The following is a 14143-nucleotide window of genomic DNA, read 5'->3' on the forward strand; positions in this document are numbered from 1 at the left end:
TTCTAGATCATGCATTGACATAAAACATATGCAATTCTCCCTTATCATTACACAGATAAAATTTCACAGTACCCCCATATTCCTAGTTGCATTCAACAGTACAGTCAAAACACCTCTTCCAAACAGGAAACGCTTGAGCTTCTTGAGGTAAGCAAAAAGAGCTAACCCTAATCCTTATCATGGAAGGGTTCTCTCTACTGGCTGTAAACGGAGCTATAAAAAGCTAAATGGACTATAAATGAAAAACAGCTCACAAACTTGGGTTCTAAAGGGGCACGGTAATGAAAGTCTCTAAAACGTGACAATGAGACTGAAACCTGTGGTGAGATGATATTTAGTTTATCCAGTACTTGAAAGCAACTGAAACCTGCAAAGGAGTGGAACTAAAATTGACACGGTGGGAGAGCTCAGTCACAAGAAGGGCAGACTGACAAAGCTCAGAGAGGCTCACTGCATGCATATATACATACTGGTAGGTTAAAGATAAAATAAGAAATAAAGTCAGTGGCACTCCATGCAACCAGGAAGGTGTATATTGTGTGTTTTCTTATCCTTTTCATACTCCTTACTAAACAAAATTATATGGGCAAATAGGGGAAAATTTAAGGCTGATTTCTTAGCACTGCTTTACAAATCATTATCACTCTAACTCATTCATGCAGATGAAGGCACAAAGTTTGCACTCAGGATGTAAAAGATCTAGCAGATTAACAGCTATTTTAAAGTAGCTACACACTAATGTGTTTGCTATTCTGTTTTTTAAACATCCTATATAACTGACTGCCCTCACACCTCATTACATTCATGTTGTCTGACATTTCAGAACATTCACTTAAAATCTCATTTTACTATTACTATTTTTTAATGTTGACCAGTGTTAAAAATACTTACTGTATCTCTGCTTGACTCAGGGAGATGCAGGCCATCTGCAGACTTCATGATAGTTTCTTGTGCTATCAATTTTGACACACTGAACACTTTAACTTTAGCTTTGGAATTTCGAGAGCTGCTGTTCAGAATACGAACAGCTGCTTCATTATAAGCATCTATTTTCTCATTAGTGATCATCTTCCGACTTTCACTCAGCATATCTTCATAAACAGGGTCTGAATTTGAAAGGACGAAGAAGGGGCACATTAATCTTCTACCTGACAAATACTTAGCTCAAGTTGTAGAGGCTACTTTCATTTAGGTAGTCACTATTGTTTAATGATACAGAAAAAATACCAATGAGGAATGAGTGACTGTTACAGTAACTAGAGTAGTAATGAGAGTTGTTTATGATTAAATGCTCTTATCGCCATTCCCTAGTCATGCATATGTACTTATAGATCAGAAAGCTTTAGCCAGACATGAATGCCTCTTTAATTTCCCCAAACCCATGAAAAGCGTATAATGCTGGAGTCCAGAGCTGCTTATGCCTTCTCTCAGTAATGGAATCCTCCAAGGAAAGACTCCAAAGCCAAGAGGACAGAAGACAGGCAGCAGAACAGACACGCGGGGGAAAAAAAAAATATATCTCTCAAACCCTTTAGTTACTGCAGAAGAAACCAGCTTCTCATTTCTCTAAGTCCATAAGCGTATTCCACTTATTCCTGTTGATTCCAGTTTAACTGATGGCAGAATTTCAGTTTTTTGGAAGAACGGAACACCACTTACTTGCCTGCCGGCTTCAGAAATTACGTAGAGCTTAACACAAAGCTATATGGGGTTCTGGATCAAAATGTCAGCTGGAGATATGTAAGTTGCTATGAAAAGCTACTGATGTTCATAAGTCTGGTGAAACACACTCTATGAGCTGTAAGTTGATTTACTTTAGCTACCTCAATGCCTACTTCTGGACAATCAATGTCTAGACAACTCTGTGCACAGACTGCTTTTCCTCTTATTTGTTCCATTAAAGAGTTCAGAGATGACTTAAATGGACTGGATAGTTATCAACAGAACGTTGGGACAATGTCTGACAGCAAACTGCTTCTGTTATAGATAAACATGGTTTCAAAAGGAATGTGAGATTAATCTGTTGTTTCAGGTTAACCTCTAGAACCATCTTTGACAGGAACTTGGATGTGACTGTAACGATACAGCTGGGTATATTCCTATCAGGGCTCAAAATCTGTCTGTGTTTCTAAATGAGGTGATGATAATCTAAAATGCTCTATTCTATGGCAGATAAACCAGGAGCACATTCTACCTATGAGCTCATTGTTCAGTGTCAGAGATATACCTTAGTTTTATTTATATATTTATATACACCAAGCAAAAGAATGTAAGCTTGGTGCCATAATAAAAATATCACAGACTCATTCTGAACCATGATTTCTGGCTCTTAAATCTTAACTCATTAGTGCTCAGTGTACAGAAGCGAGTTTTCTCCTAGAGACTTAAATTTTCTATATTCTCTAGAGTATGTCTATTCATCCTAGACACACACAGAGGATGCACCCATTGAACCTCTCCTATTATTTACATAATCTGAAAATGTAATTGAACACAAACACAGAAATACAGCTGTTTTATGCACTTGTGTTCTTGACTCTCAGGAGGCACGTATGGAGCACAGCACAGAGAGAACAGACCTGACATACTGAGTCTGAGAGTAAGCTAACAAAGAACTAAGAGTTCAGAAGGCAAAAGATTTTCCTGAGAGAGCTTTAAAATCTCCATCACTAGTAACAGCTAGTTAGGAACCAGCTAGTTAAGGCTGCAAGAAAAGCCAGATTGGAATTCAACCAACACCCTTTTTACTCTGCAAGTAAGCAGTATGGACTAAGTTTTCCATATCGTACAAGATAATGATTCAACAGACAGCAGCAGTACAAATTGTTACCTACTGTTCATTACTTTACCTTGTAAGACCCAGTAAACATCACTACTTTTTGCTAATTTTTCCAAAAGAGGTGCAATTGAAGTGATATTGATTTTATATTGCGTGAGGGCTTCGTTGCTGCCATTGTGAATCTTGATAGACCACTGGAGAAATAAAGAAAGTGATTCAGAACCTGTATGTCCGAGGACTCTTAATTAACTGATTCCATTGCTCCACTAGTAGCTATTTTTCATTATTTCTATAAAGCTGGATTATTTCTTTAGCCTTCACTTTTCAAGTGCTAAAAAATTTATTTCGGACCAAGCAGTTGTCTATAGACAGACAATTACATTCAAACTGACCATTTAAATGCTGAGTATATAATATTCAACTTAACATGTATTTGATTTTTCATAAATTAAATTATGCAAGGTGTTTTAATTAAAAGCCCCTTGACTTTGAAAAATGATGAAGTCACAAAGCCAGTCACATTATATAAAGATCATGTCCAATTTAGCCCATTTTACTCTAGGACAACTGACCACAGCAAGAATGCGTGCAAGCAAAACTCGACGGTGGTATCAAGTTCAAATATGTGGATCCTACAGAGGAAGATAATTTGGGGGAGTTCACCTGTAAGGAAACAGAGAGTTTCTGATTCCTCAGGAAATGTGTGGAAATCTGCATACACATATGACCTTCCCCTAAACCTGGAGGAATTCACCCTAGATTGGCATGCCCAGGAGCTTCCAGGTTGGTAGAACGCCTGAACTGTCTCTAAACCAAACTGCTTTCAAAGTATTTTGTTTAAAATGGAACACGTTTTTCCCCCTCTACATTTGAGCTGGTATGAATTTATAATAGCTAATTCCTTTCAAATTCCGATTCCAAAATATTTGGAAGTAAAGGACATTAGATGTGGAATTAATGAGATGAGCAGTTGTTCAACTCTTGACTCCCCGTACCAGCGAACGACTGGAATAGACTACTTAGGGGGAGGCTGTTGAATTCCATCCCTGGAAGTTTTAAAGAATTGGTTGACTTTTGTCAAGCGCGACACAGGTATAACTAATTCTGCCTTGGGGCAAACTGATGGGTTAGGAGACCTCTTCGGGTCCTTGTCAGCCCTGTTTTCTGTGATGCTGCAGCTCATAGCAGTGGTGGAAACTACCAGTGCAACAAGATTTAGGAAGTGCAATTCTTTGGTTGCTGAATTATTCTTGTACAATTCAGGTTTTTGCCCATACAAGTCTGAAAGAAATATCTGCGCTCAAGAAGAGCACTCCAGATTGGGCCATCCTCAAAAGTAGTATTTTGTGACTGAAAAGAGTTTATTAAAAATGCATCTCAGTTAGTATGCAAGTACTTTTATTTAGCTTTTTAAATGAATAATCTGCTTTTAACAAAGAAGCTACTTTATTTATTAGCTAGGTTCAAGCTAATCAACGCTTGTCAACCAGTATTGCTGCCAAAAAGCAAGTACTGTACATCACACAGCGATAATAAAATATACCTGATATATTCAGAACTACTGTTATAACAGAAAATTCACTGAGAGTATATTTTTTATTATAAATTGGGTTTAATAACTTCATCAGGTAACCAACTTGAGAGCGTAATAGTAATCCTACTACAACTTCCTTCTTTACTGAAATACCCCATATATGTATAACTTACCGTGGCAGCTCCTGCTACAATTATATGAGGTTTTGCCACAGAACCCTAAGACACAAAGTAAAAAGAAATTAGTTTTAAAGTAGTCACAAATTATACTTATTATTATATTGAGCAGCTTAATTAAGACTCATATCTTAATTAACTGTGACTCAACCTGTCCGTCAGTTAATGGTTACAAAAGACTAGATTGCAGATATATTACAGACAACATCTATTTGTGATATACCACGATTTTCACATAACAGAATCTGCAAAAGTGCAAAGCATCAATAAGCACTTACAATCGTTATCAATTTAGCAGCATAAGTTCTCTTTACAGCTACCTAAACATCTCCTCCTAAGGCCAAGTAAACTGTAGATCATACTATTGAAGTACTTTTTCTCTCAGTGTCTCTCAGCATTCTCAAACATCTGTTTGAGCTGTTCTACTAACTGAAGTGACTGTAAACCCATTGCAAAAACAGAACAAGGTCAAGGGACAGTTGTTGCCCTTGTTGCCCTGGTCTGAAAGCTATGTCTAGGACAAGAAACAGAGTATGTACTCAAACAGAAGAGTACAAGGAAACAAACAGTGCTGATTACCTCAGTATGAGCTTTGCCTTGGCACAGCACGGGTTTAGCAGCTCTCAATTTTTTGTAGTAATCACAGAAAAACAAATTATAACTTCAGCTATCTTGATGGAAGGTGCTGTGCAAGAATGACAAATAGGGTAGCAAAAGAATCACTGGGGGCCATTACTAAATAACTCCAGGCTTTTTAAAGGTCAACAAGGGAAGAAACAAGAAAAACTTAGTTGCCAATCTGTAAACATATTACGCATTATCAGAATTATATACATAATTTTTTGCTGAATAACATGACTACCTACATCTTAACTGAAACATGTACCATAATTAGTATACAATTTGAGTAAATATTGGAAAAAAAAATCATGGCATTCTTGACTTTCCAAATTGCCTTTGCCCTTCGGTCTGGAACACTCAAATTAACATAAATATAAAATCACAGAATCATAGAATATCTCAAGTTGGAAGGGATCCACAAGGATCAAAAATGTTTGGTCACATAAAAGCAGAGCCATTGCAGACACAGAGGAAGAGAAGCGTCAAATCGGAGTAAAATCCTTTCAGCTCATAATAGGATGAATCAACCTACTCCTAGGAAGTAGGGTTTTTCTGGTTTGGTTTGGGGTTCTTTTGGCCCAAGTGAAGCCATCTTTGCGAGACCAGGAGATTCCCAGAAACATATACAGCAGTAAACATCCCCCTTTCCCTATTTTGATGTCAAATTTCAGATATCTGGTACAAAACTGACTGAATATATGTGATACGCTGCAGTTGCTGGACTCCTAGTAATTATAGTTGTATGCATGAAAAAAAAGAAAGGTAGTAGTCCTCAGTCAGTTGCTGTATTTTCCTAAAATAAACAGTTTTTTAAGACAAACCTCAGTCCATGTTTTGATACGTTGCCTCATAGAGCCATTAACTTCTGGATACCACAGGAAATCCTGTAAAATAAAGTGCAGATTTACTCTGTAAGCTTAAAGACAAGCAGTAGACTATTAACAAAAAAATCAAAAAAACCCCAAACTAATTACCATCAATTCAACTGTGAAGGAAAAACACCTGGCCCAAAGTGAGATTTCCTTTATAGTTAGCATGAAAAGCCTGACATCTCGGTCTAGCATGGAAAACAGAAAGAAAAAAAAAAAAAGAAAAAAAAAACACAGAAAGACCCCTTTGCCCCCATGAAAAAAGAATAAATTTTCATTTGTAGTTCAGGAGTTGGCATTTCACTAAGAAGCTTCTGCCAAATGGAATGTCCTTGAGCTTCCAATGCAATCAGGGCTAAAACCAAACTCACATCTATAACTTATTTATTACAACTTGCTTTTAGCTGAATTTCCCAAAGTTTTTACCAAGTTTTTTTTCTCTTTCAGAACTTTACGTAATGTGATTGACAGCTTGAAATCACAATTTTCAAACAAAAATAAATCCTAGCATTTACATTACCACTTCATAAATTATTAGCTGTTTAAATCTAATAGTGCTACAGACATTAAATGCATCACCTACTGACATTTTCTTAGACGTCAGGAGTAGTGCCCAACCTTCATCTAGAAGGACAGCCCAGACTTTGGCTACTGCTATTATGTCTCCCAGGTAAAGCCGAGACTACCTAGCATCTAGTTACTCCTCAAGTGCAGAGCTATGAAAAGGGCGAAAAATACACATTAAAATGAAATGGCAGGGCCTGCATATGCAGAAATTATTGTGAGGAAACTTTATAATGCATAATGCAGAAACACTACCAGCAGATAGGAAATCTCTGTCTTCCACCTGCATAGACCTAAATATTTTGTTAGTTCACTTGAGTACTGTCAATTCACTATTTGGCAGGAATCTGTGAGTGATCAGGCAGCCATCTGCAGTGGCTGAAGAATGGAAGAGTCAGTGTGATGACTAGAAAGGGCAAAACTAAACTCTCCACTTGTTCCCAGTGATTTTCTCTTTTGTTGGTCAAGTATTTTCCACATTTAGATTACTGGGTCACAGTCATTCTGAATGTGAAAATTCAGCTACCTTGCCAATAATGTCAACAGCAATATGGCATCAAAACAAAGAAGCAGCAGACTAGGAATGCATTCTGAACTACCCAGACATCTCCCAAAAGCCCAAGCCTGCCATCTCAAATCTTGGCGGTTAGACACCTACCAAGGCTTAAGGAGTTTTGAAGATGTAGATGTGTGTCAGGCTACGCCAACATAAATCACACTGCTTTGTCCCCTTTGTCCTGCCTTGTGTTCTGCCCCTTCTTTTCCAGCATTCACATAACAATATGATGAGGCACATCAGACCTGACTAAAAACACAACCTACAAGGTAAGTTTTTGGCTGAGTCAACTACTAAACCAGTCCACCCCACAGCTGTACCAGGGCTAGTTACAGCACAAACACAGTAACATACTGTGAAGGGCAACAGAGTGGGACAGCATAGGCTTACACTGCCATGGGCTCACACCTTAAACTGTCATTCTGCACCCTAAATCTTAACCATGTACACAAGTACTGAAAACTCACTTGCAGACAACTCAGCAAATACACTGCTGCTTTGGTTTTCAGGAACAGAGAGTGAGTTGTCTCCAGGGAATAAACAAATACATGACTAGCAGAATCCCAGCGCTGCTGACAGCTGTCATGGGAAGCAAAGAAAGCTATTGAGAACACCATTCCAATTGCCAGGGCAGAGGAGAACAGAGTCCTTCATAAAACCTACCCTCGAGTACTTTGTTTTCTTTTTTTAAATCCACATTAAAATCAACATTGTGGTTATTTCTCCATGCAAAAACAGTGGAATGAATACTTGATGGGATAACATAGAGTGCTCAATGGCAATTATGACCATTACCACTCCAAGTAAGTTAGCCCTAGATACATATTCTTACAGCAGTGGAAGAGTAAACTTCCAGGCAAAAGCTATTTTTGGGAAGGCCAAATTATAAGAGCTGACAAAAAGAAAAATCCAGCTCTGACTGCAATTTGGATTACATTGTATGAAATAATAATATGCATTATTATGGTTTGCAATTTAACGCTCGATAAAAACTTACCACTCTAATTGAAGCAGATTTATCTTCAAAAGGGATATTTCCATGCTGTCAAAAAACCCAAAACAATAAAACCAAAGTAAGACAAACTTTCAGAAGGAAAAAAAAATTTACTTTCATATGTTAATTTGCTCTGACCCAAATGTTTATCTTCAGTAGAAAGGATTTTTCTTCTATAAACTTGTCAGTATACTCATGCAAACATTTGTTACTTTCTTGATAAAACAAGCTACTTGCATAAAGGGTTATTTTTCCTGGAAGAAAACTATCCAACGAAGTCTGAAATGCTTTCTGTTCACTCTGTTACAAAGGCATAGGGTTTTTCCCCCTAAATTTAGCTTCCCAAAATGAGAAAACCTTAGACTTTTCTTTCATTCTTTTCTTACGCTTCCTTTGCCCTAGCCTTCCTTTTCATCTGCCCATCTTCTTTGCACAAAACAACTAAAAGAGTTTTAATTAGAGAATAAAAGAAAATAATCTCAGGCAGAAATAAAGCCTGGAATGCATTATTAAATTTGTTGAGTGAGACTGTAGGAAATCAGAAAGGAAGCAGTCAGATACTGCATAGACAATCTTCCTTTACAATATTATTAAATACAATACTAGTTTCAATCCTGGGCCAGAAGAACAAGTGTATTTCTCTTCCACAAACTAAGATCTTGATTTCATAAATACTTGACAAAAGATGCCTCTTGACTTAAAAATCAGTTATAGCACTCACCATCACTTTTGGACAGCAACTGTGACCTAACCAACAAGACTAGGAAAACCAGTTATTCGATCAATCTTGTTTTGACAAGTGAAAGTGACTGCATGCTGCCTACTGAAAAAGCTGCCAGCTTGCACTTCTAAACGACAGAAGTATTAAATAATTGGCAAATCTGATCCACAGTTGAAAGTGAAATGTCTTCTCCCTCACAGATGTACATACATCCATAAAGGGATACGCTGAAGAAGCATGATATAGCAAAAGAAATAAATAGTCTGTTCAACAAATGACACAGCTAAATCCCTTCTTACTGCTTCCACCCAGCAAGCTGCAGCTTACATTCTTCACCTTATAAAATTCAAACAGCTCTTCATCAGCAATCAAAAGCAAGGTAAGACCAGAAGCTATTTTTAGTTTCAGCCTCAAGTTACACCTGGAAATGTCATTGCCCCAAGGATTTTTATGAACAGATTAGATCAGCAATTTAACTGACATTTAAAATGACAAATTATAAGCTATGAATTACTACTATTTAAAAACACACAAAGGAGCAATCATTTTCTCATCAAGAAGCCAAGTACGAAGCGTAAATTGCTATGGGACAAGTCAGCTTCATTAATTTATTCCCAGGCTGCCGCAAGCTTTCTCTCGAGCTTCCTAGTTCACTTCTCAGATTCCCAATCATTTCATTAGTACCGAAACAATTATCTTGGTTTAATCTTGTTCTTCTTCAAAAGACCTTTCTGTGGTTCTTCTTCCTTATGGTTAGGCCAGCAAATGGTATAATTTCTTGCTTTTTTGAAGTTCAGAGAAGAGTTATGAGGTAAATTAGGAAGAAAAAAACAGAAACAACATCAAAATAAACTATCTCACCTTATTTCCTTCTTCTTTGACTTGAGGATTTACGAGTTTTATAAATGAATAGAACAGCTGTCGAATTCTAGAATCTCCTATAAACACAATATGTTTGTCTATGAGGCAATTTCTTGCTTCACTGTAAAACAAAACAGCAACATTCATGTTACAGGAAATTTATTTCTCAGGAAAAAGTCTTTAGAAAATCTACAGAGTAATATAGGTAATTCTGAGCGTTATATCCAGCTCTAAGGAATGGCAAATCTTTTTTAAAACATGCTGAATTAATAAAAAGTTCAGTGTAATTTGCATAGAAATGAAAATAAACTCTCCCACTAATGTGATTAGGCAAACAACCAAGCAGGCTTTCCTATTCTGTGGTGCTACAAACACAGTAGTTTAAAAATGATAATATACAGAGTAATTCTAAAAAATAAAGTTCTCTTAGTAGTAGGTGAAAAGAAGTAATGGGTAATTTTAGATGGGATTTTTCTACTTGCGATTCTACACATAAGGTCAGGATTTTCCCCTTCAGCAATCTGAGACTGACATATGAAGCTATGCAGTCTCTTGCAGTATCTTGTGGCTCTCCATAACACATATTAGTACTACTACCACCAACATTTGTTTTTTTATATATAAATACAACTATGGTAAACACTGTAGACACATAGATAATATACAAGGAAAAGACTTCCTTCTGATAAATGCTGCATATTTTTGGAAGCCTAGAGAATGAGCTATAAAGTGAAAAACAGATGACACTGCAATTACTACATCTGCAGTCAAACAACAATTACTCTTCTTTCCAGGCAGATGAACAGAAAACATGAGTTTCCTTACCTATTTTTATACTTATGCATCATACAGCTGTGGGGCTGCCATACTTTTTCTCCAAGAAATCTTCCACTGGACAGAAGATACTCACATGTGTCACCACCTTTAAAATGTTACATTAAGATTAAAATTTGGACACATGAAAATTAAAACATAGCCCCATTGCTGTTAAAAAAAATAATTTGCCAATATTTGAAACCCAGGAATTGACACAATCAACAGCAGTAAACAAATTTAACTTTTTGTAAAAACATCTTGCACAAGTTTCTGCAAATTGCCTTCTCACTTATTATACCACACTTCTCTGTAAATCACTCCTCTATCCATGAAATGTTAGTGATCCCATTTCTGCTGTCAGAAAGATGACGTGACCTAGAATGGCGTTTCCACCAAGAGATGCCAATCCACTGTGCCAGCTACTATCCAGAATACACCAATATGACACTAAAGAATTACACAACAGTTCAATATAATAATCTTCTACACAGAATCAACGTACACAGCATCTTGTATAGAACATGAATCTCAACATGAGATTTGAAAGTAAGTCTATTACATCTCCTTGCTTAAGACACTGTGGTCACCTTAGAACAGGTGAAATTACATGCTGGGTTAATATGCAAAACAAAAAAGACTTACACAAGAATTTGCTGATCATTCTGAGCTGCAGCTACCTTTTTCCAGTCAAGAAGTTTTACACCAATTAAGATTAATCGCTTTACAGGTGGTGATGTTTCAGGTCACTTTAAGTTCATATAAATAAAATATCTCAGTTATGAAATCACTGAGGTTTATCTTCCAGCAAACTCTTAATTAAGTCAGATTCTGCTGCCTTGTAACTGAACACAACCGAACACCGCTCACTGCAAGAGAGGCTGCCCTCCAACATTTTTGTCATACTTGGCGTTTCAGATCACTGACAAACAGGGAAATGATGGTGAATAAAATGACAAGTACCTGTACTAGCTTGTGCAGAAACAATGTACCACAGCCCATACGTAACACTTTCTGTGAAACCCTGACTTCATTAAACTCAACAAGAACTGCTCTTTTACTCCACCTAAACTTGCACTAATCCTAAAGAATAGGGCGGGTTTTATCTACTACTTCTTTTCAGGGCTGCTGGAAGCCACACATTATAATGGGACAGACTTTCTGCTTCAATTATTACGAGACAATCTGAAGGTTTATCTAGAACTGCAAATTAGACACAGTGAACAGAAAGAGATGCAAGCAGTGTGAAGTCTGAGGTCTGTAAGAACAGGAATTTACAAGGCACCGCTGATGTCTACTGAGACCCCAGCTCACAGTCCTCAAACATCAGTACTATAGTAAAGCTCTTGGGAAAAAGAGAGTGCACCATGGTATCACTTCCCTTGTGCTTAAACAAAGGCCTCCACATGACCACAGTCCAATCACTAAAAAAAAAAAGGGGAGAAAAAAAGGTATACTGGATAAAGAAAGGCTTTCTGTGTAACATTCTAATAAGAAAACATATCCTAAGTTATGCTCCTAAGACCACAGTGAAAGCTACCTAATTCTCATATGCACTGAATCAACTTTTTTGCTGTTGTTGTTGTGTTTTTTTGAGTTGGACATAGGATAATGGGGAAAATGACTTATTGCCATAATTTCCCAATAGTGGGAAGAATGACAATAGTATCTATATCGAAATAATTTTTCTATAAACATTTTAAACCTATGGGTAACAAACTTCAGAAAACATTAATAATTACATGGGTGATGGAAACATATCCATATTTCCAACAAATATGGAACTAGGATCTTTATAACCCTGCATGACCACAGATCTTTCCAGATATCTCCTGCATTAACACTGGCGATGACGTTGCTACTCTAGCTTGTGAGCTGATACTCAGCTACCTGCTCCTTCACAATCCACCCAGAAAAACAAAAAGGTAAGGTTCACAGAATCAATCAGGTTGGAAGAGACCTCAGGGATCACCGAGTCCAACCATTGCCCTGACACCACCATGTCAACTAGACCATGGCACTAAGTGCCATGTCCAGTCTTTTCTTAAACACATCCAGACATGGTGACTCCACCACCTCCCTGGGCAGCCCGTTCCAATGTCTGATGACCCTTTCTGAGAAGAAATGCTTCCTAATGTCCAACCTGAACCTCCCCTGGCGAAGCTTGAGGCTGTGTCCTCTTGTCCTAGCGCTAGTTGCCTGGGAGAAGAGGCCGACTCCCACTCCGCTACAACCTCCCTTCAGGGAGTTGTAGACGGCAATACGGTCACCCCTGAGCCTCCTCTTCTCCAGGCTAAACAACCCCTGCTCCCTCTCAGCCGTTCCTCGTAGGTCATACCCTCCAGACCCTTCACCAGCTTGGTGGCCCTCCTCTGGACTTGCGCCAACACCTCAACATCTTTCTTGAAGTGCGGGGCCCAGAACTGGACACAGTACTCAAGGTGCGGCCTCACCGGTGCCCAGTACAAAGGGACGATCACTTCCCTAGACCGGCTGGCTACACTATTCCTAATAGAGGCCAGGATGCCATTGGCCTTCTTGGCCACCTGGGCACACTGCTGGCTCACGTTTAGCCGGCTGTCGATCAGCACCCCCAGGTCTCTTTCCACCGGGCTGCTTTCTAGCCACTCTTCCCCCCACCTGGAGCGCTGCATGGGGTCGTTGTGGCCGAAGTGTAAGACCCGGCACCTGTTCTTGTTGAACCTCATGCCGTTGCTCTCGGCCCATCTATCTAACCTGTCCAGATCCCTCTGTAGGGCCTTCCTACCCTCCAGCAGATCAACACTCCCACCCAGCTTGGTGTCATCTGCAAATTTACTGAGGGTGCACTCAATCCCTACGTCTAGACCATCTATAAAGATATTGAACAGCACCGGCCCCAGAACTGAGCCCTGGGGAACACCGCTAGTGACCGGCCGCCAGTTGGACTTTGCCCCATTCACCACCACTCTCTGGGCTCGGCCAGCCAGCCAGTTTTTAACCCATCGAAGAGTCCATCCATCCAAGCCCCAGGCAGCCAGTTTGTTGAGGAGGATGCTGTGGAAGACAGTGTCGAATGCCTTACTGAAGTCTAGATAGACTACATCCACAGCCCTGCCCTCATCTACTAAGCGGGTCACTTTGTCATAGAAGGAGATCAGGTTGGTCGAGCAGGACCTGCCTTTCATGAATCCATGTTGGCTGGCCCTGATGCCCCGATTGTCCTGCATGTGCCGTGTAATGGCACTCAGGATGATCGGTTCCATCACCTTGCCTGGCACCGAGGTCAGGCTGACAGGCCAATAGTTCCCTGGATCATCCTTCCGACCCTTCTTGTAGATGGGCGTTACATTTGCTAATTTCCAGTCAGCTGGAACTTCTCCAGTTAACCAGGACTGCCGATAGATAATAGAGAGTGGTTTGGCAAGTTCATTTGCCAGTTTCTTCATTACTCTGGGGTGAATCCCATCCGGTCCCATAGCCTTGTGGGTGTCCAACTGGCACAGCAGGTCACTAACCAAAGGTTCCGATTTATGAAGCTGGGAAAATGTTACAAAAAGCCTAAAACAAAATGCATGTTTAAAGTACAGCTGACACCCCAAACTCTCAGTTCTCTCTTACTTCAAAACTCTAGCTCTCTCCTAGTTAGGATGCATGAAGAACATCTCAGATACAG

General features: G+C 39.0%; 1 protein-coding gene across 2 annotated transcripts in view; it reads right to left on the bottom strand.

Annotated features, from left to right (window-relative positions):
* CASD1 (CAS1 domain containing 1) overlaps positions 1–14143 on the bottom strand; it is a 34794-nt gene that overhangs the window by 13553 nt on the left and 7098 nt on the right. Inside the window, exons 1-8 of one of the 2 annotated variants that reach the window (XM_068404743.1) lie at positions 11134–11635; positions 10501–10597; positions 9676–9796; positions 8097–8141; positions 5932–5994; positions 4487–4531; positions 2850–2973; positions 892–1106 (exon numbers count right to left, since the gene is read on the bottom strand). In XM_068404743.1, coding sequence (XP_068260844.1) covers positions 892–1106; positions 2850–2973; positions 4487–4531; positions 5932–5994; positions 8097–8141; positions 9676–9796; positions 10501–10597; positions 11134–11152 — 729 coding nt within the window. In that variant the 5' untranslated portion in view covers positions 11153–11635. Of the gene's footprint in view, positions 1–891; positions 1107–2849; positions 2974–4486; positions 4532–5931; positions 5995–8096; positions 8142–9675; positions 9797–10500; positions 10598–11133; positions 11636–14143 lie in introns of those variants that run through there. The other variant, XM_068404742.1, reaches the window with a different exon arrangement.

The sequence above is a fragment of the Nyctibius grandis genome, chromosome 7, assembly GCF_013368605.1.
Source record: "Nyctibius grandis isolate bNycGra1 chromosome 7, bNycGra1.pri, whole genome shotgun sequence".
Lineage (NCBI taxonomy): Eukaryota > Metazoa > Chordata > Aves > Nyctibiiformes > Nyctibiidae > Nyctibius > Nyctibius grandis.